Here is a 27,513-nt window from a genome sequence, read left to right as displayed (position 1 = left end):
GAGACAGGGTTTCACTGTGGTTAGCCAGGCTGGTATCGAACTCCTGACCTCAAGTAATCTGCCCGCCTTGGCCTCCCAAAGTGCTGGGATTATAGGCGTGAGCCACTGCGCCTGGCCATCTGAGCAGTAGTTTTCAAATTTATAAAATGGAGGTGCTGATAATAGCATCTACATCACAGGGTTGCTATGAGGTCTAGAGACAGTGTATACAGGTTCTGACCCACAGAGACTGAGAGAAGTCAGCCTTCCTTGACTCTGTGCTCTGGTGGTCCTTTGAATACCCCCTCCATCATCATGCAAATTATTAGTAATCCATAAAGCAATGCTATAGTCAATCAATAACACCTATATATGCTAAGCACCCTGCTGTTTTATGAGAATGGTTTGTTTCCTCTACAACCTAATTTTTTTTTTTTGAGATGGAGTCTCGCTCTGTCGCCCAGTATGGAGTGTAGTGGCACCATCTCCGCTCACTGCAAGCTCCGCCTCCTGGGTTCACACCATTCTCCTGCCTCAGCCTCCTGAGTAGCCGGGACTACAGATGCCCACCACCACACCTGGCTAATTTTTTTGTACTTTTAGTAGAGACGGGGTTTTCCTGTGTTAGCCAGGATGGTCTCGATCTCCTGAGCTCACGATCTGCCCGCCCTGGCCTCCCAAAGTGCTGCAATTACAGGCGTGAGCCACCACGCCTGGCCTCTCTACAACCTAATTTTAATGTACATCCTTTAGAGTCTCCATTTTACAGATGAGAAATTGAGGCTCAGAGACATTATACAACCTTCATAGGTTTATTGGTGAATGGTTAAACTTGAGCCTGGGTCTGTGCCAATGTTCATCTTACTCCTCAGCCTGAGTTCTTAGACACCACAAAGTATGCCCAAGAGGTAAGACAAGCCACTGTTTCCTAGGTTTGTCCCTTTTCCCGTTTGTATCTCTGTCTGCCCTTCTCCTTTGCATCACTTCTTCCCACCCTTTTCTGATTTTCTTCTTTTATTCAGCATAATAATAATCAAAGCTGCCCTTCAAGAACGTCAGTTTCAAATGTATCGTGGCAGAGTCCAGGAAACAATATTGTGTAACACACTACCTTAAAACCTAAAGGCTTAAAACCACATGTATTTTATTGGCTCACAATTCCGTGGTTTGGCGATTTGGGCTGGGTTCAGCTGGGCAGTTCCTCCATCAGTCTCTCCAGGTCTTATGTAGCTGCAGTGGGCTGAATGCTTCACAGGGGCTGGGAGGTCTAGCACAGCTCACTCACATGTCTGGAGGTGGCAGCTTGCTGGCCAGGGTGCTCAGTTCTCTTCCACACGGCCTCCTCATGAGGCTAGCTTGGGCTGAAGAGGGGGAAAGTGAAAGCAGCATGGCTTCTTGAGGCCTAGGCTTGGAATTTGTACAGTGTCACTTGTGACACATCCTATTGGTCAAAGCAAGTTACAAGATCCATCCACATTCAAGGGGTGAATAAATTCCACCTCTTCTTGGGAAAAGTGTCAAATAATTGATGGCCATTTTTAGTCTACCATGCTAAGTGCAGCCCCTTCCCCCAAAGTTATCCTTAATGCAGTCCCTTTGTGCCTCCACTCCCTTCTTTTAATTCCCATGCTCTTCTTATCCTTGTAATAATAAGCTCTCACTTCACATCACCCAAAGCTTCGTTCATTCACTGGACAAATACTTATTGTGTGCCAGGACCTATTAGTGAACAAAACAAAGCCCTTGCTCTAATGAATCTAAGATTCTAGTGGAGAGACAGACAATCAAGAAATAAACAAGAACACAGTGTTGGGCCATGGTGAACAATAGGTGCTTTGGAGAACAACAGAACAGACTAAGTGTGGACTGTGTGTGAGAGGATGGCAGGGCAATGGGTGGTTCCTATTATATACAGAGTGGTCGGCTGGTATCAATGAGGTGACATAAAAGCAGGATCTTGAACGAAGTGAGGAGCAAGAAGTTCCAGACAGAGCAAACAGCACGCACAGAGGCCTGAGGCTGGCATGGAGAGGCAATTCCTTACAAGTTTATATGTAGTAAAAAGTAACAAAACCCAGAAAAACACCAACCTTAATACATCTCATTAAAGAACAAAAAACCCCAAAACATTTAAATATGGTAAAATCTTGATAAGCAAAAGCTTTTTTACTTGATTTTTACTTGATTTATAGCTCCTAATGTAAAGACGTGTGTCACCTCTCTGGGCTTCAGGGTGTTCACCTTTCAAAAAGGCCTCCCGTGCCTGTCTGTCCTGCCTCCTGGCTTGCGGTTAGCATCAAAATGACACCATAAAAATGAAAGTTGCAGCCTTGAGGGTTCTTCTGGTTTCATTTCCGACCGCAAGGTTGCCAGAGTGACTTTTTTTTTTAAGTAACACAAATCAGTTATCACTTCCTGCTTAAAGCCCTCCAAAGGCTCTCTGTTGCCTAAAGTATAAACTCTAGGCACCTAAGCAAGGCCCCGCGCAGCCGTCTGCATTTTTCAATCCCTCCAACCTCGCCTTTTGCTATTTCCCCCACCCCACCTACGGCACGTTCCAGTCATAACCAACCAGCTCCTCGCTGACAAACTGGCTCACACCGCGGAAGCCCGGGTGGGTGTCGGGGCGAGCCTTCCCTCCTTCGCCTGGAGGAGTCCGGCTCAGGTCTGTAGGCCTCAGGAGGGACTGCGGGGCTCGTTCCCTGCTGGCATTCATTTAGGTAACCTGTTTACCTCCAGTGGACTTCTAAGTCCCTTTCATGATTTTTCATCTTCCAAAATCAAATCATGGCCCAGCCTAACTTAGCTATAATGCCATGAAAAGAATCTCTGAGCCTCAGTTTCCTTATCTGCAAAAAGGGCCCAGGAACCGCTCGTTAGGGTCGGTGTGGTGCCTGGAGAGTGCACTGCAAGGCCCGGGGTCCGCAGCGGGTGCCCAACTCTGGGGGCGGGGCGGCAGGGCAGCTCAGGAGGGAGGTTCTCCAGAGGGAACCCCTTAGGGATTTGGGGGCAGGGAAGGGGACAGGCAGGGCTTTCCCGAAGTCCGTGTAATCCCGCTGGCTGAGAGCGCGGCAGGTGGGACCCCAGGATGTCCGCTCGGCGGGGCGACCCCGGCCACCCCCGAGACCAGGGCTTTCCCCGTCCGGCCGCCACGCCCGCGCGCGGCCTCCAGCCACCCCGAAACTCCGGCCTGGTCACCACAGAGCAAATTACCGGAGTGGAGCCTGACTGCGCGCTGGGCATGCGCGGGCAGCGGCGCGCATGCCCAGTCCCCTCGAGAGGCGGAAACTTCTGACGGAGACGGGGCCGGGCGTGCGCTGCCGAGGGAGGGCGCGCGCCTCAGCCGGCTGCCGCGCACGCGCGCGGGCCCGCGCCGACGCAGCACGGCCCCGAGGGCGCGAGCCCGCGCCGCCGCAGCCGCCGCCGCCGGGCCGGGACCGCTGTGCGCCCGCGGCGTGAGGCGTGGGAGGTAGCGCGGTTGCCGTCGCCCGGCGCCGCCCCGTCGTCGTCTGCCTTAGCCTCACGGCGCCCAGCCGCGATCCGAGTGAGTGCGGGGTGCGGGGTGCGGGGCGCGGGGTGCGGGGCGCGGGGCGCGGGCCGGGGGCTGGGCGGGCTTCTTCGGTGCAGCGGTCGTGGGCTGGGCCGCGGCCCTGAGGGCGGAGGGGCAGAGCGGGGCCGCCCAGCCAGTCCCGGGGCGGATGCAGCGGAGACCGGCCCCTCCCGCGCCCCCGGTCCCAGTTCTGGGAGGAGGGGAGGCCGGTGACCGTGAGGAGGTTGGGGCGCCCGCGGAGGCCGAGAGGCTCCGAGAGGCTCAGAGGCTTAAGGAGGTCAGGGGGCGCGCGCTGGGAGGCGGGAGCTTGGGGCGCTGGGTGGTCGGGAGGCTTGGGGAAAACTGGGCGGCTGAGGGACATGGGGAGGCGGGGGCTCGAGGAGGTCGGGGATTCCGGGGGCGCGCGGGGAGGCCAAGAGGTTCGGGGAAGACAGAAAGGCTGCGGGACGTGGGGAGTCCGGGGGACGTGAGGAGGATGGGGGGGCGACTTTCGAAAAGGCCGGACTTGCGGAGAGGCCGAGGGGCCTGAGGAAGAGGAGGCGGCCGGGGCTCGGGGGGCGCGCAGGGCTGCCAGAGGCGGAGGACGGACCGAATGCCTGAAAAACAAAAGGGGAGAGGCAGGAGGAGGAAGAGGGAAATCGCGGGGACGCCGGCAGGGTTCGGCCGGACGCGAGAGGGAGGCTCGCGACGGCCCGACCGGGCTCCGGGCGCGGCCCCGCGAGCAGCCAAGGGTGGGCTCCGAGCGGCCTGCCGGTGCCGGAGCTCCAAGCCCGCCGTGTGCCCGAACGCAAACCCTCAAGTTTGATAGAGCCCCGTGGGTTTCTTGGCGGGAGCCCTGGAGCCCTCACTGGAGTCCTCACTGGAGTCTTTGTGCCTCCCAAGTTTCCTCCTCTTCTCCGCCCCCAGCCCCCGACTCTGCCGCGGTGGCTTAGGCGCAACTGTTAGCCGAATTTCTGTCTGGGTTCCTTGTGTAGCGGCATCCTGTTCTTTCTTAGAAGGTGGTGTGTGTGTGTGTGAATTGGTTTCATTTAATTGCAGGATTTTGTAGCTAAAATCAGTGAGGGTAAAGTTCCCCCCCCCCCCCCCCGAGTCATTTCAACAGTGTCTCATTCTTGTATAGTTAGCCTGCAGCTGGGATTTTGGCAATGAGACTAAGATAATAGTAATATTGTAGTAATTATGGGAACTGGTTATACATTCAAGCTGAAAGCTGAAGGCAGTGCAAGAGTTTGGAGATTTGTATTTATTTAAGACTTAACCATCGCTGGGATTTTTACTTAGAATATAAACGTTTTCATGGCCGGAAAAACAGACCACTACTATATGAAATGAAATACCAGAGCCTCAACCTTAAATTTTATTTGGGAAACGGGTAATGAAAATGATGTCTTCGAGAGTTGAGCACTCTGTCCCATGTTTGAAAACTTCTGAACAGTCGGATGCAAGCACACGGATGTAGTTAAAAGACACATAAAAGTAAATAGCATTCAACGTATTTTTGTTGGGGTACAGTATAGGTAATATTTTCATGCAGTTATACTAGTCAGTTAATTGGAAAAGCCCTATGACATTCAAACAAGGAACATTTTAAGGATGTTTTTGTCCCAGTATCTTTGTGTTTTGTATTTGTGGTTGTCCTTGGAGGGGAAAAATAGGCTGAACCTACCATCACTTTGAACCTTCTTGTTTATTAAAGTGCAGAGACATCAAAGTCAATATTATAACGTTTTCCTTTAAAAAATTTCAGGTCACTATCAAATAATCTAGTTTAATAATGAACACAGGCAAAGATTATTTAAAACACATGTTTCCTTTTAAGGGAGCCCACAATCACCTAAGACTTCAGTGTAGACGCTGATTAGGAGGACACATAACATCATTAAGTGGTGGTGCATCAAGAAGCAAGTCATTGGGTAAATAAAGACATGGAAATCAAAACTCCGTGTTTACGATTTGGGGCAAAGAATACTGGGGCAAACTCTGAGAGGAGACAGGACCTAAAAAGCCTTATTCTTTGAGGCTGGAAGCCCACTGAAAGTGAATAATGTTAGATTAGGAGTGAAGTTCCATGAATCCAGCAGTGAAATTGTGAGGAGGCAGTGAGGATCATTAAAACGTTTTATACTAAAATGTTTTTTGAAAAGCACCATGTTTCTTGATGGAAATTACATAACTTACTCTCTCAGTCCTCAAAACCATGTTCTCCAGCTAGTCAGATGTGTGTTCTTTTAGGGAGTTGGAGAAATCGTCTAAGAAAATCCTATTGTTAAAGCTACCCTCCTTAAAAAAAAAAAGATTGGGTCCTGTAGAGGAAATTATTTATATTGTATTCTATAATGTAAAAAATAATTTTGAAAACTGTCCTTTCCTGAACGTTGATTTGAGTTAGAAAGGTAGGATCTTAGTTCATATCTCTAAAGGTTATGGAAACCTTTTTCCCTTTGTATTTTGTGATGTCTTAATTTTTAGAAAATAATTAAAATTATCTTAAGAGTTACAAAAGATGCATTTCAAAGTGTTAATATAAAATTTTAGTTTTTAAATTTAACATTTTCAGTTTAGGTATTCTAAACTGATGTTGATTTAGACCTCGATCAATTCTTGTTTTAAATTTCAGTAACATTAAAAGTTATACTATTTTTATCATATTTGAAGTGAATTTTTCTTTTTTGCTAGTGAAAAACATCTGAGAAAAGTTTAGTTCCTGTAGTACAGGCATATCTTGGTTTGTTTCTAGACCACTGCAATAAAATGAGTCACACACATTGATTTCCCAGTGCATATAAAACTTTTGTTTACACTATACTGTAGTAAGTGTGCAGTAACATGTCTAAAAAAGCAATGTACAGTTCTTTTTTTTGAGACAAGGTCTTGTTCTGTCACCCAGGCTGGAGTGCAGTGGTGCAGTCATAGCTCACTGCAACGTGGACCTCCTGGGCTCAAGTGATCCTCCCACCTCAGCCTCCTGAGTAGCTGGCACTATACATGCACACCACTACTCCCAGCTGATTTTTACATTTTTTGTAGAGATGGGGTCTCCCTATGTTGCACAAGTTGGTCTTGAACTCCTGGGCTCAAGTGATCCTCCTACCTCGGCCTCCCAAAGTGCTGGGATTGCAGGCGTGAGTCACTGTGCCCAGCTAATGTACATGACCTACTTAAATACTATCGGTCATCTGAGCCTTCAGCAAATCATCATCTTTTTGCTGGTGGATGGTCTTCCCTCAATGGTGATGGCTGCTGACAAATCAGGGTGGTGGTTGCTGGAGACTGAAATGTCTGGCAGTTTCTTAAGATAACAATTAGGTTTGCCACATCAATTGACTCTTCCTTTCATTAAAGATTTCTCCGGAGTATGTGATGCTATTTGAAAGCATTTTATCCACAGCAGAACTTCTTTCAAAATTGAACTCAGTACTCCCAAACACTGCCATTGCTTTATCAATAAGTGTATGCAATATTCTAGATCCTTTGTTGTCATTTCAACAGTGTTCACAGTATCTTCACCAGGGGTAGATTCCATTTCAGGAAACCACTTTCTTTCCTCATCCCTAAGAAGGAACTCCTTATCCGTTCAAGTTTTATTATGAGATTGCAGCAATTCAGTCACATCTTCAGGTTCCACTTCTAATTCTAGTTCTCTTGCTGTTTCTACCATATTTGCATTTACTTTCTCTACTGAAAACGCGAATCCCTCAGAGTTATCCATGACAGTTGGAAGCAAGGTCTTCCAAACTCCTGTTCATAATGCTGTTTTCACCTCCTCCCATGTATCACGAATGTTAATGGCATCTAGAATGGTGAATCCTTTCCAGGATGTTTTCGATGTACTTACCCAGATCCATCAGAGGAATCACTATCTATGGCAGCTCTACCGTTATGAAACATATTTCTTTTAAGACTTAAAAGTCAAAGTGACTTCCTAATCTATGGGCTGCAGAATGGATGTGGTGTTAACAAGCATGAAAACCTTATTCCTCTCCTTGTCCATCTCTCTCAGAGCTCTTGGGCAACAGGTACTTTGCCAATGAACCGTAATATTTTGATAGGAATTTTTCTGAGCAGTAGATCTCAACAGTGGGCTTAAAATATTCAGTAAACCATGCTGTAAACAGATGTGCTGTCATCCAGGCTTTGTTATTCCATTTGTAGCGCAGAGGCAGAGTAGAATTAACATTGTTCTTAAGGACCCTGGGATTTTCAGAATGGGAAGCTAACATTGGCTTTAACTTGAAATCACCAGCTGCCTTAGCCCCTAACGAGAGTCAGCCTGTCCTCTGAAGCTTTAAAGCCAGACATTGGCTTCATCTCTCTGGCTATGAAAGTCTTAGATGGCATCTTCCAATAGAAGGTGGTTTCTTTCTTCATTTAAAATGTGTTGTTTAGTGTAGCCACCTTCATCAGTGATCTTAGCTAGATCTTCTAGATAACTTGCTGCAGATTCTCCACCAGCACTTGCTGCTTCATCTTGCAATTTTATGCTGTGGAGATGGCTTTTTTCCTTCAACCTCATGAACCAACCTCTGCTAGCTTCCAGCTTTTCTTCTGTAGCTTCCGCATGTCAATTTACAGAATTGAATAGGAACTTTCTCTGAATTAGGCTTTGGGTCAAGGGAATGTTATGGCTGGCTTGATCTATCTGGACCACTAAAACTTTCTCTATACCAACAATAAGGCTGTTTTCTTCACCTTTAAAAAAAAATTTTTTTTTTTGAGACACAGTCTCACTCTGTCACCCAGACTGGACTGCAGTGCAGTGGCGTGATCTTGGCTCACTGCAGCCTCCGCCTCACGGGTTGAAGTGACTCTGGGGTCTCAGCCTCCTGAGTAGCTGGGATTACAGGTGTGAACCACTGCGCCTGGCCAGGGCTGTTTTACACTCTTGTCATTTGTGTGTTCACTGAAGTACCACTTTTAATTCCCTTCAATAACTTTTCCTTTGCATTCACAACTTGGCTGTTTGGCACAAGAGGCCTCACTTTTGGCCTATCTTGTTTATTTTATGTTATTTATTTATTTATTTATTTATTTTTATTTGTTTTGAGACAGAGTCTTGCTCTGTCCCCCAGGCTGGAGTGCAGTGGTGCGATCTTGGCTCACTGCAACCTCTGCCTCCTGAGTAGCTGGGACTACAGGCATGCACCACCATGGCTGGCTATTTTTTTTTTCTTTGTTTTTTTAGTAGAGACGGGGTTTCGCCGTGTTGCCCAGGCCATTCTCGAACTCCTGAGCTCAGGCAATCTGCCTGCCTTGTCCTCCCAAAGTGCTAGGATTACAGGCATCACCGCTGCACCCGGCCCTATCTTGATTTTTGACATTTCTTCTCACTAAGCGTAATAATTTCTAGCTTTTGATTTAAAGTGAGATAGGTGGGACTCTTCCTTTCACTTGAACACTTTGAAGCTGTTATAGAGTTCCTTTTTTTTTTTTTTTTTTTTTTTTTAGACAGGGTCTTGCTCTGTTGCCAGGTTAGAGTGCAGTGGTGTGATCTCGGCTCACTGTAGCTTCTGCCTCCCAGGTTCAAGCGATTCGCCTGCCTCAGCCTCTGGAGTAGCTGGGACTACAGGCATGTGCTGCCACGCCTGGCTAATTTTTTGTGTTTTTAGTTGAGGCAGGCTTTCATCATCATGTTGGCCAGGATGGTCTTGATCTCCTGATCTTGTGGTCCACCTGCCTCGGCCTCCCAAAGTGCTGGGATTATAGGAGTGAGCCACGTGCCCGGCCTTTTTTTTTTTTTTTTTTTTTGAGACGGAGTTTCACTCTTGTTGCCCAGGATGGAGTGCAATGGCGAGATCTCAGCTCACCACAACTTTTGCCTCCTGGTTCAAGCGATTCTCCTGACTCAGCCTCCTGAGTAACTGGGATTACAGGCATGTACCACCACACCAGGCTAATTTTGTATTTTTAGGAGAGATGGGGTTTCTCCACATTGGTCAGGTTGGTCTTGAACTCTCGACCTCCCATGATCCTCCCGCCTTGGCCCGTTATAGAGTTGCTAATTGTTCTAATTGCAGTATTCTTGTATCTCAGGGAATAGCAGGCCACAGGAGAGGGAGGAGAGCAGAAGAGACAGGCCAAGTAAGTGGAATAGTGGAAATGCACATGTTTATAGAGTAAATGTGGATCTCATGTGGGTACAGGTCATGGTCCCCTCAAAACAACTACAGTAGTAAGATCGAAGACCACTGATCATAGGCCAGGTGCAGTGGCTCACACCTGTAATCCAGTGTTTTGGGAGGATTGCTTGAGGCTGGGAGTTCAAGATCAGCCTGGGCAACAGTGAGACCCTGCCTCTAAAAATAAAAAGAGATCACTGTTTACAGATCACCATAACAGATGTAATAATAAAGTTTGAAATATTGTGAGAATTACCAAAATGTAGCACAGAGACACAAAGTGAGCACATGCTGTTGAATAAATGGCGCTGATAGACTTGCTCGATGCAGGGTTGCTGCAAATCTTAAGTTTGTAAAAACTTTTTAGTAAATGCTGTTAATTATAGCCTGATTTGCGCAAATACTCTAATGAAACGGTTTGTAGACAAAAGAAGGAAGTTGATGTTTTTGCTTTAGTGGCACTCTCCTCCCCCTTAGCAGTTGGAAGCCTCAGAAAAACACTAGTAGCATCACTACAAAGTTTACATGTTTTTAAGAACATGAAAGTATTTCCTTACAATCCTTAATTGAATTTTATTTAATTGAAATCTACCTAAATCTTACTGATATACATTTTTTTTTTTTTACTATAAATTCATTTTTTTTCAGAAACAGATAAATGACAAAAATCATACATTTGGGTGGGGTGTGGTAGCTTACACCTGTAATCCCAGCACTTTGGGGAGCCGAGGTGGACAGATCGCTTGAGCCCAGAAGTTTGTGACCAGCCTGGGCAACATGGCACAACTTGGTCTCTACAAGAGATGCAAAAATTAGATGAGTGTGGTGGCGTGTGCCTGTAGTCCCAGCTACTTGGGAAACTGAGGTGGGAGGATCACTTGAGTCTGGGAGGTCGAGGCTTCAGTGAGCTGAGATTGCACCATTGCACTCCAGCCTGGGCGACATAGTGAGACTCTGTCTCAAAAAAAAAAAAAAAAAAAAAAAAGAGTCACGTTTGTGGGTTATGTGTGCCTAGGGTCTCTTTTTTGCCCTCATATTCCTTATTAAAATTCCTGCATTTTGGGATTGGATTCTGCTGTGAACTGTAGGTGCTTGTTGTGTCTATGTCTCTCTTGACCAAAACACTCTATGTTTGTCTTTGCTGGTCCGATGAAAGAGCTTAGCAGTTTTATGTGTTACATATTTTGTAGTGAAATGTGTGTTGTCTTGTGAGAATGTAAGCTCCACGAGGGCATAAACTTTGTTTTATACATGATTGAATCACCAGTGTCTTACACAGTAATATTTATTGACTGAGTAAATGAAAGAACGCAGGTGTATTAATGATTATTGGAGAACTGTTACTTGCGTCAGTCAGGTGTCTACTATTTTGTTTGCCCTGGTAAAGAACCTCACTTAAAGATTACATAGGGGTAAGGCACGGTGGTGCATGCCTGTAATTCCAGCACTTTGGGAGGCAGAGGCCAGCCGCTCACCTGAGCTCAGACTCACATAGGACTTGATACCAGGGAAGAACTTGGGGTTATCTTTTTTACCTTTGTCTACCGTATTTTAAATTACTACTATCAGACTTGGGCCAGGAAAAAAATACTGCTCTGCTCTTTCATAATTTTGAAACTTTTTTTTCTGGAAATCGATCTTGTAGGAATTGATTCGGACTCATCCTAAGTTCTGAAGACATAGTAAGTTGTTTGAGGTGACACAAAATGATGGAAGTTTTGATTACTTGTCCAGAAGCTCTAATGTATCTTTTGCTAATCAACTGGATTAATTGGATGCTTTACAAAGGTTTAACATTATGCCCCTAAACCATTTAAAAGAACAAACATCTTCCTAATATTGAAGTGTGTGAATTATGCACTGTGCCGCTCATCCTTGACCTTGTTCAGAGTCTTTTGCTGCTGTGCTGCTGTTGAGATAAAACATTTTGAAAGTGACAGTTCAAAATACATTCACTCCGGTAATGGAAGTCAACATTTGGGTACAGAATCTGTCCCTGAGATTTTGCAGTTTGCCTTTCAGTGAGTTCCTCTATAGTCTTGCTATAGTGTGAGGGGGTAACTCATTCACACTGTTCATGCACACATTCCAGTAAGCTCCAGGGGCTTTCAGTGGTTTTCAGAGTAGTGACAGCATTTGTAGCATCACTGTCATCTAGAAACTTGCTAGAAATGCAAGTGCTGAGGCCCCACCTCTGGCCTCTTGAATCAAACGCTAAGGGTGGTGTTCAGCACGCTTTTTGATTTTGTTTTGTTTTTGAGACGGATTCTCTCTCTGTGCCGCAGGCTGGAGTGCAGTGGCGCGATCTCAGCTCACTGCAACCTCTACCTCTAGGGTTCAAGCAATTCTGCCTCTGCCTTCTGAGTAACTGGGACTGCGGGAGTATGCCACCACGCCCAGCTAATTTTTTTTTTTTTTTCCGAGATGAAGTCTCACTCTGTTGCCCAGGCTGGAGGGCAGTGGTGCAATCTTGGCTCACTGCAACCTCTGCCTCTCGGGTTCAAGCAATTCTCCTGCCTCAGCCTCCTGAGTAGCTGGGATTACGGGCGCACACCACCACACTAGGCTAATTTTTGTATTTTTAGTAGAGATGGTGTTTCACCATGTTGGCCAGGCTGGTCTCAAACTCTTGACCTCAGGTGATCTGCCCGCCTCTGCCTCCCAAAGTGCTGAGACTACAGGCATGAGCCACTGTGCATGGCCTATTTTGTTTCATTTTAAATTTTTTTTGCTTTTCTTTGAGACTGGGTCTTGCTGGAGTGTAGTGGCGTGATCACCGCTCACTGCTGCTTCGACCTCCCGGGTTCAGGTGATCCTCCTGAGTAGCTGGGGCTACAGGTGCATGCCACTACGCCTGGCTAATTTTTGCATATTTTGTAGAGACCATGTTACCATGTTACCAGGGCTGGTCTTGAACTCCTGGGCTCGAGCAGTCCTCCTGCTTTGGCCTTCTGAAGTATTGGGGTTACAGGCATGAGCCACCATGCCTGGCTTCGCAAGCTTTGTAAACTTGCTGTCTTGGTGCTTTGATGCATGTTAACGTTTGTGAACCGCTGCTTTAGGATATTTTGAAAGAAATGCAAGTCATAGGAGGCAAAAATTAGTCTTAATTTGAGGTATGTGTATGGTATCTTCTTGGCCACTTAGATTTGCTAAGGAGATTGCCCTCACTTCAGGAATCTAAATGTGTTTTTTAGGATTTTCAGAATCTTGGGAAGATCTCACAACTGCTTTTGTTAAGATTTTGAATGTTTTATGCTGAGACTGATTAATTATTTTAAATCTTGCTTTGGAATTTGAATGAACAATTTTACATTGAAATAGCAGTTTGTATGGCTCCTGGACTTGTGGCTTTTGGCAAATGTCAGTAGAGTGTGTGTACATGTTGGTGCTTAAGGCATAAGCTCCCTGGTGGTTTTGTTTTGGTGCTAAAAAATTGGCTAACATAATAGAGTCAGGGTGATTGCCAAGACTTGGGGTAATTAATGAAGCTGTATTATGTGAATTGATTTTTATTCCTGGTATTGAATTATTGCCTAAATTTAATACATTCTTTTACCTTTTGCCCTTTTCTCCTAAGAAAAGCTTAAATAAAAATTAAGCAGTCCACAACGATGAAGTTGGTGATGTCCCTTAAATCTGTTATATCTTATGCAGAATTAGACACATAACTTGGCAGACAGAATGTTGTGAGCTCAGAGATGAGGCTTCTGTATTATCTGTTAGGTATCTTTGAGTCCCACACAGCTTGATCATAATACCATTATAGGTGGTCAGTAAATAATGTAAGGAATGAAAAAGAGTCTCCCATCTATTCTATGGATTTTCAGCGTGTTGATAGTTGAGGAATTTAGATACATGAAAGCCTTGTAAAGCATTTCAGAAAAGATCAAATGTCTGAAGGGAGTCAATTAGAAAGACTAAAATGACTTTGTTGTATAGTCTGTGTTGTAAAGGGTATTTAAGTATATGAAAGTTAACAAGTTAGAGAAGAAAAGTAGGGATGAGCAAAATTAATGTAATCTAAAAACAACGAGAAGGATATTTCCACATGAATTTCCTACTATGATCTTTCAACTGTGCAGCTCAATGAAAGCAAAAATAATAGAAATGAGATGGTGGGAAAATTGACCTGGAACAATTTCTTCTTGAAACAATTTGTTGGCCTGGCATGTTGACTCACGCCGGTAACCCCAGCACTTTGGGAGGCCAGGGCAGGAGGATCACTTGAGCCCAGGAGTTTGAGACTAGCCTGGTCAACATGGTGAAATCTTGTCTCTCCCAAAGAATATGATAATAATAATTAGCCAGGTATGGTGGTGCATGCCTATAGTCCCAGCTGTTTAGGAGGATGAGGTGGGAGGATTGCTTGTGCCCAGGAGGTCAGGTCTACAGTGAGCCATGATCACACCACTGCACTCCAACCTGGGTGACAGAGGGAGACCCTGTCTCAAAAAAAAAAAAAAAAAAAATTGGTCAAGGAGAGTGAAACTTATAACTTATAGTCAGTTATATTCTGCGATGACCATTGTACTTTTAAGAGTGCCTGGCCTATAGTAGCTTTTCAGGAAATGTTAGTAAATAAATGATTCTTGTGTTGCTTGTCACTAAAAGGTTAGGCTCCAATCATTGACCATTTTCTCAGCACAGTTTCCTCTTCTCTGCTTTTATAACCCGTCTCCCTTTTGCACCCCTTTTGGTGGTTTCTGTAGTGTATCACCTTGTGGTTTTAAATAGCTTTTTTCTGATTATAATGAGGTTGCACTTTTTTTTTTTTTGAGACAGAGTTTTGCTCTTGTTGCCCAGGCTGGAGTGCACTGGTGCAATGTTGGCCTACCGCAACCTCTGCCTCCTGGGTTCAAGCGATTCTCCTGCCTTAGCCTCCCGAGTAGCTGGGATTATGGGCATGCACCATCATATGCAGCTAATTTTGTATTTTTAATAGAGATGAAGTTTCTCTATGTTGGTCAGGTTGGTCTTGAACTCCCAACCTTAGGTGATCTGCCCGCCTCAGCCTCCTGAAGTGCTTGGATTACAGGTGTGAGCCACCGTGCCTGGCCGAGATTGCACTTTCTAAAATAAATTTGCGGGCCATTTGGATTTACTGTTTTGCCAAGTGCCTGTATTTTTCTATTAGGTCTTCTGTTTTTGTTTTTTTTTTTAATTCATTAATTTGTAGCCTCTGTATATATTCAGAATCCAAGTCCTTTGTTGGTTTATACATCTTGCCACTATCTCCTACTTTGTGGCATGCGGTTTCACTGACTCTCAGTAGTTTTTGTTTGTTTGTTTGTTTGTTTGTTTCTTTGAGATAGGGTCTTGCTTTGTTTCCCAGGCTGGTGTGCAGTGGTGCAGTCATAGCTCACTGCCAACTCCAACTCTTGGGCTCAAGCAGTCCTCCTCCCTCAGCCTCCTGAGTAGCTGGGAATACGCATATATCACCCTGCTTGCTAATTTTTTAAATTTTTTTTTTTTTTAAGAGATAGGGTTTTCCTATGTTGTCCAGGCTAGTCTCAAACTCCTGAGCTCAACCAGTCCTCCCGCCTTCACTTGCCAAAGTATTGGGATTACAAATGTGAGCCACTGTGCAGAGCCTCAATGGTGTTTTTTTTGATAGAAGTTAAGTTTAATATAGTCCAGTTTATCAGTCTTTTCCTTTATAGTTCCTACTTTTTTTTTTTTTTTTTTTGAGACGGAGTCTGGCTCTGTCGCCCAGGCTGGAGTGCAGTGGCTGGATCTCAGCTCACTGCAAGCTCCGCCTCCCGGGTTTGCGCCATTCTCCTGCCTCAGCCTCCCGAGTAGCTGGGACTACAGGCGCCCGCCACCTTGCCCGGCTATTTTTTTATATTTTTTAGTAGAGACGGGGTTTCACTGTGTTAGCCAGGATGGTCTCGATCTCCTGACCTCGTGTTCCGCCCGTCTCGGCCTCCCAAAGTGCTGGGATTACAGGCTTGAGCCACCGCGCCCGGCCAGTTCCTACTTTTTTTTGTCTTCCCCTACCCTGAGACTGTGAACTAATTCCTCTGTTATTTTCTAAATGTTTAATAATTTTGCATTTCATCTTTATAATTCATTTGGGATTGATTTTGGTGTATAGTATAAGGAAGGGATTAAATCAATTTCATTTTAGTATGTGTACATCTAGTTATCCCAACACCATTTATTGAAAAGAGTATCTTTTTCCCTGCTTCTGCAATGCCACTTTTGTTGTAAATCACTTGTCCATATACGTGTGTGTCTTTTTTTTTTTGAGACGGAGTCTCGCTGTGTCTCCCAGGTTGGATTGCAGTGGCGCGATCTCGGCTCACTGCACCCTCTGCCTCCCGGGTTCACGCCCTTCTCCTGCCTCAGCCTCCCGAACAGCTGGGACTACGGGCGCCCACCACCACGCCCTGCTATTTTTTGTATTTTCAGTAGAGGCGGAGTTTTACTGTGTTAGCCAGGAGAGTCTCGATCTCCTGACCTTGTGATCTGCCTGACTTGGTCCGAAAGTGCTGGGATTACAGGCGTGAGCTACTGTGCCTGGCCATGTGTGTGTCTTTTAGACTTTTGTGTTTTTGGATTCTTTGATTCCACAAACACTAAGCTGTCTAAATTATTTTAGCTTTATAATAAGTCTTATCGCGTTGTGGAACCCTTCCTACTTGGCTCTTCTTCAAGAGTACCTTGGCTGTTCTTGACATTTTGCAGATCGATACATGTTTTAGAATTACTTGTCAACTTCTAAAATAATTCTTCCAGATGTTGTTTGGGATTACATTGACGGTCTACATCTATTTGTGGAGAATTGGATTGTTACAGATCTCTGAATATTTTTGTACAAGGCTTTGTATGGGTGTAGACTTTTGTATCTCTTGGGAATGGTTGGACTAGGACTGGAATGGCTGTATCATATGGTAGGTGTATGTTTAACTTTTTTTTTTTGGAGACAGGGTCTCACTCTGTTGTCCAGGCTGGAGTGCAGTGGTGTAGTCATGGCTCACTGCAGCCTCAGCCTCCCAGGCTCAAGTGATCCTCTGACCTCAGTCACTGGAGTAGCTGGATCTACAGGCACTCACCATCACACATGGCTAATTAAGAAAAAATTTTTGTAGAGACGAGATCTAGTCGTGTTTCGCAGGCTGGTGTCAAACTCCCGTGTTCAAGCAATCCTCCAGTCTTGGCATTCTAAACTGCTGGGGTTATAGGAGTGAGCCACATCACCTGGCCTGTTGAAATTCTTAAAGTGCCAAACTGTCTTCTAGAGTTGTACCATTTTGCATTCCCACCAGCAGTGGATGAGAGTTCTGGTTGCTCTACATCATTAGGGCAACACTTGATATTGTCAGTCTTGTACATTGTAGCCATTTTAATTCGTTGTGTAATGGAATTTCATTGTGGTTTTAATTTGCGTTTCCCAAATGACTGATAGTGTTGAGCATCTTCTTGTATGGTTATTTGCCATCCGTATATCTCTGAAGAAGTGTTTAAATCTTTTGTGCATTTTAAAGTTGTTAGTTGGGCACTGTGGCTCATGCCTATAATCCCAGCACTTTTGGGAGGCAAAGGCGGGTGGATCACTTGAGGTCAAGAGTTGGAGACCAGCCTGGCCAACATGACGAAACCTCATCTCTACTAAAAATACAAAAATTAGCTGGGCATGGTGGCGGACGCTTGTAATCCCAGCTACTCAGGAGGCTGAGACAGGAGAATTGCTTGAACCTGGGTGGTGGAGGTTGCAATCAGCCAAGATCCCACCACTGCACTCCAGCCTGGGCGACAGAGTGAGACTCTATCTTAGAAAATTGAAAAAAAAAAAAAAAAAAAAAAAAAAAAAAGACTTTTTTTCCTCCATTTTTTTGGGTTTTGAGGGTTCTCTATATATTCTGGATACAAATTGTTTATCAGATACATACTATACTTTTCTCCCAGGTTATGGGTGGCTTTTTCATTTTCTTAACAGTGCCTTGAAAAGCATAAGTTATACATTTTGATACTGTCCCATTTATGAGTTTGTTGCTTTATGGGTTGTGTTTTTGTGTATGTGTTACATTTAAGAGTTGCTTAATCCTAGACCACAAAGGTTTTTCTGATTTTTTTTCTCCTAGAGGTTTTAGATTTTACATTTAGGTTTATGATTTAATTTTTGTTTATGGTATAAGATTTGGATGCAGATGATTTGTAGGATTCTTTTGAGGCCTGGAATGAAGGTCGCTTCCTCCAGAGAACACTTGTTTTTGTGTCAGCCAGTCTGGGATCTCCTTAAACTAAATTCAAGGCTTGAGATTGTTTGGACCCCTCATAGATCTAGTTCTGCTGGATAGTTGGTTCATTACCGGTTTATTCTCTGGAGGTGTGTAGCCTTTTGGGTTCTTGCTTATTGTAGTAGGGTTTTGGGTTATATGCTTTGGAGGACCCAGTCTTTTATTCCTGTCTCCCCTCTCTGCACTGTCATAAAAATGAAAGTTGAGACTTTTCAGAATTAGCAAGTGCCCTGAGGGCAGAGGTGGTTTCTGTGCTTATCTCTTTGGCTTCCTGGTTTCCCTTTAATTTTTGCCTGTTATTTATTGTCTTGTCAGATTCTGGTTGCTTTTAAGATTAGAAAAATAGTCTGTCCATATTTTCTTTTAGTCTTTTTCAGGAGGAGTGTTGGACCAAATGACATTGCCTGAAATTAAGAAGCCAAGACACGTTTTTTTTATTTCACTCCGGAGTCTAGACCTGAACCTGATGTCTGATATGGTAACCACTAGCTACAAATGGCCAATTAAATTGAAATTAATTACAGTTAAGCAAAGTTGAAAGGCCCATTCCTCAGTTATGCTAGTCCCACTTTAAGTGCTCATTAGCCATATGTGGCTAGTGGCTACCACATTGGGCAGCGCTGGTATAGAACATTTTCATCATTGCAGAAAGTTCTAGTGGATAGATATGGCTCAACTATGAAAACCTCATCAGGGACTTGCACTGGTATGTGGATCTGCATTTGAAAACCGCTAATGTGGTTATCCTTGCTGTTTGAAGTTTGAATTTTTTGGAATCTATGTAGCTAGACAGATGATTGCGCTCTTTTAATAGACTTCTGTGAAATCTATCCCTAAGGTACAATGTAAATTCTTAGACTGGTTTAGGTGATGAAATTTGAATCTGTGGCACACTGAGTAGATAACTATTAAGTATTGATATTTTAACTTACAAATATCTGTCAGTTTTAACTGAGAAATTTTGTGAAAGCATTTATTATATGTTGATCTGTGTCTTAGACCCAGTGTCTCCCACTGCACCTGCCCTGCCGTCCCTGCCCATAGGCAGTCATAGTGCTGTGCAAAGTTGCAGGGCACTATGGGGTTCTGGCAGGGGTGTCACAGCACCCACTCTTGAGAGAACAATAGGAATTAGCCAAGTGGAGAGGGGAAGGATGGGGGAAAAGGTTCTAGGGAGAAGAAAGCATGGGCAAAAGCCTGGATGTTGGTGAGAACCATGTGGAGATTGGTTTGAAGCATCTTAAATTTGATTTCTAGTATCAAGAGAGGTAGCTGAAACCACAGATTTAAAAAAATGTCATGAGGCCGGGCACAGTGACTCAATGCCTATAATTCCAGCACTTCAGGAGGCCTGGGCAGGAGGATCAGTTGAGTGCAGGAGTTTGAGACTACCCTGGGGAACATTGTGAGACCTTGTCCCTACAGAAATTTAACAAAATTAGTTGAGCATAGCGGTGCATGCCTGTAGTCCCAGGTACTCAGGAGGCTGAGGTGGGAGGATTACTTGAGCCCAGGAGGTTGAGGCAGCAGTGAGTTATGATCATGCCATTGCACTCCAGCCTGAGTGACAGACTGAAACCCCCATCTCACAAAAATAAAAAAATAAAAAAAGAAGATATAAAAGGAAAAGCTACGTCAGGCTATTCTGTCCATTCACACAGTATTTCCTATTAACTGGTAATGTAATGTTGTTATGGTTTTATTGGGATCTCTTGTTCTAGCTCACAGAGTACCAATCTTTTGAGTATGTGTCCACAGTTGTTAGGGTCAGAGGACATGCCTGAGGTAGTCCCAGCTGTCCCTTTCTGCCAACTTAACCGTGTACTAGATTCATGCTTGGTAGTTCCTGGGCACATTTCAAGGAACTCCGGGGATGTTGAGTGGAGTCATTGCCTTATTGTCTATTACTCTAGAAGGAGGAAGGGTTCAGGTAAGTCAGTAAGTTAAGCTGTGGTTTAGGCTCTGTACAAGAGCCTAAACCAACCAACCAACCTTCCTTCCTCCCTCCCTCCCTCCTTCCCTCCCTCCCCCCCCTCCCTCCCCCCCTCCCCCCCTCCCCCCCTTCCCCCCTCCCCCCCCCCTTCCCCCTCCCTCCCCCTTCCCCCCTCCCTCCCTCCCTCCCTCCCTCCCTCCCTCCTTCCTTCACTTCCCTCCCTCTAGGAGAGTGATGAACCAGCCTTCTTGTACTGGAGGAATACACCATCCATCTTCATAAAGACTGGCAGGCACATGTACAAGTTTACCAGTTATAATGCTTTTCTTACACATTAAATTAGAGAAGTAGGTGTTTGTACTGGGGCTTCAACAAGGACTTGGAAAACTTTAAGATAATACAACTACATAGTATTCCTTTAGGTGAATGTCTTTTTACTTTCTCAGATCATTGATGAAAGCCTTAGCAAAGTTTTTTTTGAAACAGAGTCTCACCCTGTTGCCCAGGCTGAAGTGCAGCAGTGGTGTGATGTCAGCTCACTGCAACCTCCAACTCCTGGGTTCAAGTGATTCTTCTGTCTCAGCCTCCCGAGTAGCTGGGATTACAGGCACCTGCCACCATGCGTGGCTCATTTTTGCATTTTTAGTAGAGACAGGGTTTCGCTCTGTTGGCCAGGCTGGTCTTGAACTCCTGACCTCAGGTGATCTGCCTGCCTTGGCCTCCCAGAATGCTGGGATTGCAGGCGTGAGCCACTGTGCCCGGCCTAGATTTTAAAATAAGCATCTGTTTGTTTGTTTTTTTAGTTGCCACTAGTAAGGATGATGGAAAACTATATTTTGTACTAAGGATTTTGAAAGATAGAATTCTTTCAAATGAGAATTCTGTGACTTTTCTGTTAAATGCGTATTTAATAACTAAAATTAAAATACAAAGCTTCAATTTGAAAGCCTTGTGGAAGTTTTCAAACATATACAGAAACAATGTTGTAGTGAATTCCCTGTTTATTCATTACCACTTTCAACCATCGTCATTATTTAATAAGTATTGTTAACTTCTTAAAGGTACTGGTTCATACTTAAAAGTTGTGAAGGCACTTGCTTTTGAAAACGTATGCTGGCCGGGTGCGGTGGCTCACGCCTGTAATCCCAGCACTTTGGGAGGCTGAGGCGGGCAGATCACGAGGTCAGGAGATCGAGACCATCCTGGCTAACACAGTGAAACCCCGTCTCTACTAAAAATGCAAAAAATTAGCTGGGCGTGGTGGCGGGTGCCTGTAGTCCCAGCTACTCAGGAGGCTGAGACAGGAGAATGGCGTGAACCTGGGAGGCGGAGCCTGCAGTGAGCTGAGATCCGGCTACTGCACTCCAGCCTGGGCGACAGGGCGAGACTCCGCCTCAGAAAGAAAAAAAAAAAAGAAAACATATGCTAACATTGGACAACTCTTGGTAAAATGTGACATAATTCATGATGCATTTCTTTAAAGAAGATAAGGAAGGAATTGAATATAGCTCTGCAGCTTTTCTAAGGTTCTTCTGTGAGTGGGTGATGCAGCTGACTGTCCTGTATCTATCTTTTTTTTTTTTGTTTTTGAGATTGACTCTTGCTTTGTCGCCCAGGCTGGAGTGCAGTGGCGCCATCTTGGCTCACCGCAACCTCCTCCTCCCAGGTTCAAGCGATTCTCTTGCCTCAGTCTCCTGAGTAGCTGGAATTACAGGCACCAGCCACCATGTCTGGCTAATTTCTGTATTTTTAGTAGAGACGGGATTTCACCATGTTGCTCAGGCTGGTCTCGAACTCCTGACCTTGTGATCCACCTGCCTTGGCCTCCCAAAGTGTTGGGATTACAGGCGTGAGCCTCTGCGCCCGGCCCCCATATCTATCTTAATGATCCAGTGCATATCTGTCTTAATGATCCAATGTGTATCTTAATGATCCAGTGAGCTAGGCAAGGCAGTGGGGACTCTCCACAGACTTGGAGCCTTTAGTTGGAAGGTTCTTTTCTTAAAACTGTACTTGAGTCAAAATAAACTGTAGCTTGCTGTGCTTTGCTATATTGGTTTAATGTTCCTGATAGCAGTACCTGTCTGTTTTTAACTGAGTCATTGTTTTTTTTTTTTTTGTTTATTTATTTTTTTTAACTGAGTTGGTGGTGAAGCATGGAGCTTTAATAGAGCAAGATTTATCAAAATATGCTAGTCTTTTTCCAAAAATGATTAAACTGAAGAGATACAAAATAATATGTGTAAAATATAAGGTAGAGATGAAGAATGCTCTGAGCTCTGAGAACCTGGAGGAAGGACACCCAAGTCAGCCTTGGTTAAGTCCCTAATTATGCCCTAGGTCAGGGGCCAGCAAACTTTCTTTGTGAAGGGCTAGACAGTAAACATGCTAGGTTTTGTGGGCCACCTGTGACGTCTCACAAGTACTCAGCTCTGTTGTACAGTGCTACAGCATCCATGGGCTGTATGTAAAGGAATAAGCTGGCTGTGTCTAGTAAAACTGTATTTCTAGACACTGAAATGGGAATTTTCTATAATTTTCACATGCTATGAAACATTATTGTTTTAATTTCTTTAACCATATACAATGTAAAAACCATTTTTAGCTCACAGGTTGTACAAAAACAAGTGGAGCCACATTGGCCTGTGGGTCATAGTTTGCTGTTCTCGTGTAGAGGGTGATAACAAAGCAAACTCCTAGGTACCTCCTGCCCAGCTTCAACAGTGGGATTTTCCCATGCCCTTGAAAGGCCCACGTGTGTTCCCTGATCACATCCCCTTCCCTCCTGCCCCACAGGTTCTGTCCTATCCCACTCCCACCCCTCACACTGGTGCCACTCTGTAAGTGAAGCCTTATGTCACCCCTCCTGAAGACATCCTCCCTCGCTGTGCTCAGTACCTCGTTTCTCTTCAAGCCCTTTTCACCATCTGTTACTGTTTGTATTTTACTTTCTAGTTTCTTTCTCTCTTGGCAGTGACATAAAGTCTATAAGGGCAAATGTTTCTCTGTTCCCTGTTGAATCCCTGACATTTAAAACAGTGGTCATTGAATGATACTGTTTTTTACCATTTCTTTTTCTTTTCTTTCTTTTTTTTTTTTTCCAGAGCAGGAGTGGAAGTTCATTGAAAAGTTTTAGAGACTGGGTGCGGTGGCTCATGCCTATGATCCCAGCACTTTGGGAGGCCAAGGTGGGCAGATCACGAGGTCAAGAGTTTGAGACCAGCCTGGCCAACATAGTGAAACCCCATCTATACTAAAGATACAAAAAAAAAAAAAAAAAATTAGCTGGCGGCGGTGGTGGGTGCCTATAATCCTGGCTACCCGGGAGGCAGAGGCAGGAGAATCGCTTGAACCTGGGAGGCGGAGATTGCAGTGAGCCGAGATCACGCCACTGTACACCAACCTGGGTGACAGTGTGAGACTCCATCTCAAAAAAAAAAAAAAAAAGCTTTAGAGCTGGAAAGAGGAAAAGTAGACTTGGAAGACTCCCAAGCAGGCGACTTGAAGGACAAATACCTGTTTTTACCATTTATTCACGTTTCGTCTGTTTTGAACTTTATTTTATTTATTTATTTATTTTTTTGAGACGGAGTCTCGCTCTGTCACACAGGCTGGAGTGCAGTGGCACGATCTCGGCTCCCTGCAACCTCTGCCTCCCGGATTCACGCCATTCTCCCGCCTCAGCCTCCCGAGTAGCTGGGACTACAGGCGCCCGCCACCACGCCCGGCTAATTTTTTATATTTTTAGTAGAGACAGAGTTTCACCGTGTTAGCCAGGATGGTGTTGATCTCCTGACCTCATGATCTGCCTGCCTGGTCTCCCAAAGTGCTGGGAGCCACTGCACCCAGCCAAACTTTATACTAAGGGTATCATGCTATATGTCTTTATATGACTTGATTTTCTTTTTTCCTCCCATCTAGTACTCTGATTTTAAAACTTAGGTGCTGTATGTTAGTTTTCATTCATTTTCACTGTTGTGTAATCTGGCCTACAATTGATGGGCGTTTGGATTGTTTGCAGTCTCTTAGTAGTGCAAATACTGCCACACATGTGAACACTCTTGTTGCTCATAGACATGGATGTGCATGGTCTATGTATCTAGGAGTGTGATTGCTGGGTTATAGGGCTGACCAGTCTTCAACCTGGCTAGTTAGCCAAATTGCTTCCCAAAGTAGTTATACCAATTTATATCACCACTAATATAATGGCTCCTTGTATTAGTTTGTTTTCACGCTACTGATAAAGACATATCTGAGACTGGGTAATTTAGAAAGGAAAGAGATTTAATTGACTTATATTCCACATGGCTGGGGAGGCCCCACAATCATGGTAGAAGGCAAGGAGGAGCAAAGTCACATCGTACATGGATGGCAGCAGTCAAGAGAGCTTGTATAAGGGAACTCCCCCTTTTAAAACCATCAGATCTCTTGAAACTTACTCACTATCACGAGAACATCATGGGAAAGAGCCCGCCTTATGATTCAGTTACCTCCCACCGGTCCCTGCCACAAACATAGGAATTGTGGGAGCTACAATTCAAGATGAGATTTGGGTGGGGACACAGCCAAACCGTATCACTCCTGTTGTTCCACATCCTTGTCTGTAGTTTATTTTGTCTGACTTTTTCAGTTTTGTCATTTTGGAGGTTGTGTCATATCTTTTTGTGGCTTTAATTTGAACTTCCCTTATTAGTAATGATGTTGAGCCACTTTTAATATATTTGCTATCTGTTTTGTCTTCTGTGAAGGACCTATTAAGTTTCTGGCCTTTTTTTTTTTTTTAATTGACTTGTAGCTGTTCTATGTGTGGATTGCAATCCTTTATCATTATGTGTTGTGAATATTTTCTTCCAGTTTGTGGTTTGTTTTTTTACCTGTGAGGTGTTTTGGAACTAAAGTTCTTAATTTTAATATCATAAGCTTTATTTCTTTTTTCCTTTATGATTAGTACTTTTTATTGTTTTGATTTGTTTATTCTCTCTTTATCCAAGGGTTAAGTTTTGATGTGAAGTATTTTTAGTTAGTTCATAAAGCATTTATTATTATTATTTTGAGACAGAGTCTCATTCTGTCACCTAGGCTGGAGTCCAGTTGGACCAGCACAGCTAACTGCAGTCTTTTTTTTTGGACAGAGTCTCGCTTTGTCGCCTAGGCTTGAGGGGAGTGGTTCTATCTTGGCCCACTGCAGCCTCCGCTTCCTGGGTGCAAGCGATTCTCCTGCCTCAGCCTCCTGAGTAGCTGGGACTACAGGCATGCGCCACCACGCCCAGCTGTTTTTTTTGTATTTTTAGTAGAGACAGGGTTTCATCATGTTGGCCAGGATGGTCTCAATCTCCTGACCTTGTGATCCACCCACCTTGGCCTCCCAAAGTGCTGGGATTACAGGCTTGAGCCACCGCGCCCAGCCTGCTCACTGCAGACTTGACCTCCCAGGTTCAAACGATCCTCCTGCTTCAGCCTTCTGAGTTTCTGGGACTAGCAGGTGTGCACATCACCACACCTGGCTAATTTTTAAATTTTCTTTAGAGACAGGGTCCCACTATGTTGCCAAAGTTGGTCTCTAGCTCCTGGGCTTGAGCAAACTTCCCGCTTTGGCCTCCCAAAGTGCTGGAATTACAGGCATGAGCCACCACACCTGGCCCATAAAGCATTTATTGTTCTATTTAATAAAGATTAATATTTAGACATATTTTGTAAATTCTAAATTTACATTTAGAATTCTAAATTCTAAAATCATCTTTGATGATTCATGATTTATTTTAAAGTGTTTGATAAATCACAAACAAATGAACTTTTTTTCAGTGTATCTTGTGACATTTCTAGAATTGGATTATAGTCAGAAAATGTGTTCTGTATGGTACCAATTCTTTGAAATTAGTGTTGTCTTAAATAGACCTATATTGTAATTGACTTTGGCTAAAATGTTGGTGTCAACTCAGAAACTTTTAGATACCTAGTCACTTAAACTCCAGCTATGCCTAATTTATACCTTAGTTATGAAAAAAAAAGTAGACTAACAGATTATTAGGCTTTTAAAACAGTTAATAGAGTTTCTGTTTATTTTCTGCCTCTGGAAACACTTGTGTGTTTTCTGGTTGAAGTTGGGGTGTTAATGTACATTGTCAACTTTTGGATTCTGTTCTACCCAAACTGAAGCTTAAAGACAAGTGACTGCCTCAACTGCCAGTTTGTTTTAGCTTAGCTGACAGGCAAGGGGTTCTTGCTGTGACTGCAGCTGCTTTCTTTTCAGTGGCATTTGTTAATTAAGCTGTTTAATTTTGTGTTGCTCTCTCAAGGACTGATTGTTAAGGAAGAAAGAAGATTTTTAGCTTGTGGTTATGCTGGGTACTTTTAGCCTAGTGTTTATTTTGGGTGTCCATTTCATTTTTTTCTCCCCAGAAAGTAGCATTAACTTGAAAATTATCAGAGTTAAATAGTGGGTCAGAAATTAAATTTTATCTGTCTCCTCAATCTCAGGCATTAGTACTTGAAGTGTCTAGGTATTGTGGTTTGTGTAGAGAGGTATTGTGTAAGTGTCTAGGTGTTGTGGTTGTGTAGTCTATTTAAGAGAAAACGCATTTTATCTAAGAAACAAGACCCAACTTCAAATATTGGCTCTGCCTTTAGTCATGTGACTTGGTAAGTTAGTTTCTGTGCTTTTCAGTGTCTTTATTTATGAAGTATAGTTTTTATGGTCTTAGCCTTTGAGGTTATATGTGCAGTTACTGTGTAGAGTGGTATACAAATGTAAGGTGCTAATGTTATTAATAGTATTTTTAACAGACGTAAGTAGTGTTTTACTATTAAAGGCACAGGTCCTTTCCATTTGTGTGTTTAACCAGTTCTTGAGCTGGTTCATTCAGTTAATTCATTTGTTTGCCATTTAAAAAATACTGTTTTGTGCATGGTACGGTATTAAACCCTGAAGGTATAGACTTGAGGGGGAGTGAGACTGATATAGTTCTGTGGCATGCAGCATGATGTGTGCAGTTGTGTCTTAGTGTGCTCTGGCAATCTAGAGGGTAAGTCCCTCGCGATGCCCAGCCTCAGGGGTCAGCAGACTTCCCGTTAAAGGCCAGAGAGTAGAAACTTCAGTCTTTGGGGGCCACATATACACATACAGCCTATCGCATATCCTCTCGTTTTTTCTTCCTTTCTTCCCCTTCCCCCCCCCCCCCAGTGCTTTAGTAATGTAAAAATCATTCTTAGTCCAGGAACCATATAAAAACTGGCTGTTGACTAGATGTGGTGACCTCTTTGTAAAATGTTGTTCAGTGGAAGATGAGAAGGGCATTCCACTCATGTGCAAAGGCATGGAGGTGTGAGAGGCTGGGGTTTCGTGGAACTGAATATTTTTATCACATCTGGAGAAATAGGTTGGGTTGGGTAGAGAAGGAGATGCAGTTGATACTGGGCAGGATCAAAGCAGTTTGCACTTGATTCTGACATAAATTTTTTATGTCCTAGCACAGTGAGAACAGATTTGGATGGTAGGAGGATGGCTGGACTAGAGGCACAAGGGTCAGTAAGGAAGGTAGTAATCCACATTAGAAGGGGAAAAGTCACCCAACCTTTGTCATTAAGGAAATGTCTCACCTGCTGTTATTTAGTAAAGTGAGAGGGATAAAGTTCAGAGGTTGAATTTAGTAACACACAGTCTATTTAATAATAGACTATATGTTCTTTTAATTA

The 27,513-nt window shown here is 44.1% G+C and overlaps 2 protein-coding genes across 49 annotated transcripts in view; one reads left to right on the top strand and one right to left on the bottom strand.

Moving 5' to 3' along the window:
- Positions 1-1,106: 1,106 nt before the first annotated feature.
- LOC144330858 (uncharacterized) lies at positions 1,107-19,529 on the bottom strand. Its single transcript, XM_077944126.1, has 3 exons — positions 19,443-19,529; positions 3,193-6,417; positions 1,107-1,340 (listed from the first exon to the last, which is right to left on the bottom strand). Exons 2-3 carry the CDS (start codon positions 3,888-3,890, stop codon positions 1,331-1,333), a joined length of 708 nt encoding a protein of 235 aa, XP_077800252.1. The 5' UTR covers positions 3,891-6,417; positions 19,443-19,529; the 3' UTR covers positions 1,107-1,330.
- Positions 3,484-27,513, top strand: part of PTK2 (protein tyrosine kinase 2) — a 357,319-nt gene continuing 333,289 nt past the window's right edge. For 42 of the 48 annotated variants that reach the window (XR_013397442.1, XR_013397443.1, XM_077944113.1 and 39 more), the window contains exon 1: positions 3,484-3,523. The gene's annotated coding sequence lies outside the window, so the exon portion shown is untranslated. Of the gene's footprint in view, positions 3,807-27,513 lie in introns of all 48 variants that reach the window. The other 6 variants (XM_077944098.1, XM_077944078.1, XM_077944108.1 and 3 more) reach the window with 5 other exon arrangements.

This window comes from Macaca mulatta, chromosome 8 (genome assembly GCF_049350105.2).
Source record: "Macaca mulatta isolate MMU2019108-1 chromosome 8, T2T-MMU8v2.0, whole genome shotgun sequence".
In the NCBI taxonomy this organism is placed as follows: domain Eukaryota; kingdom Metazoa; phylum Chordata; class Mammalia; order Primates; family Cercopithecidae; genus Macaca; species Macaca mulatta.
Note: the sequence above shows the minus strand (reverse complement) of the source record. Positions and strands in the feature narration are given on the sequence as shown.

Excerpts from the sequence above, each read along its gene's own strand:
- LOC144330858 (XM_077944126.1), bottom strand. The coding sequence starts at position 3,890 with ATGTCCCTCAGCCGCCCAGTTTTCCCCAAGCCTCCCGACCACCCAGCG.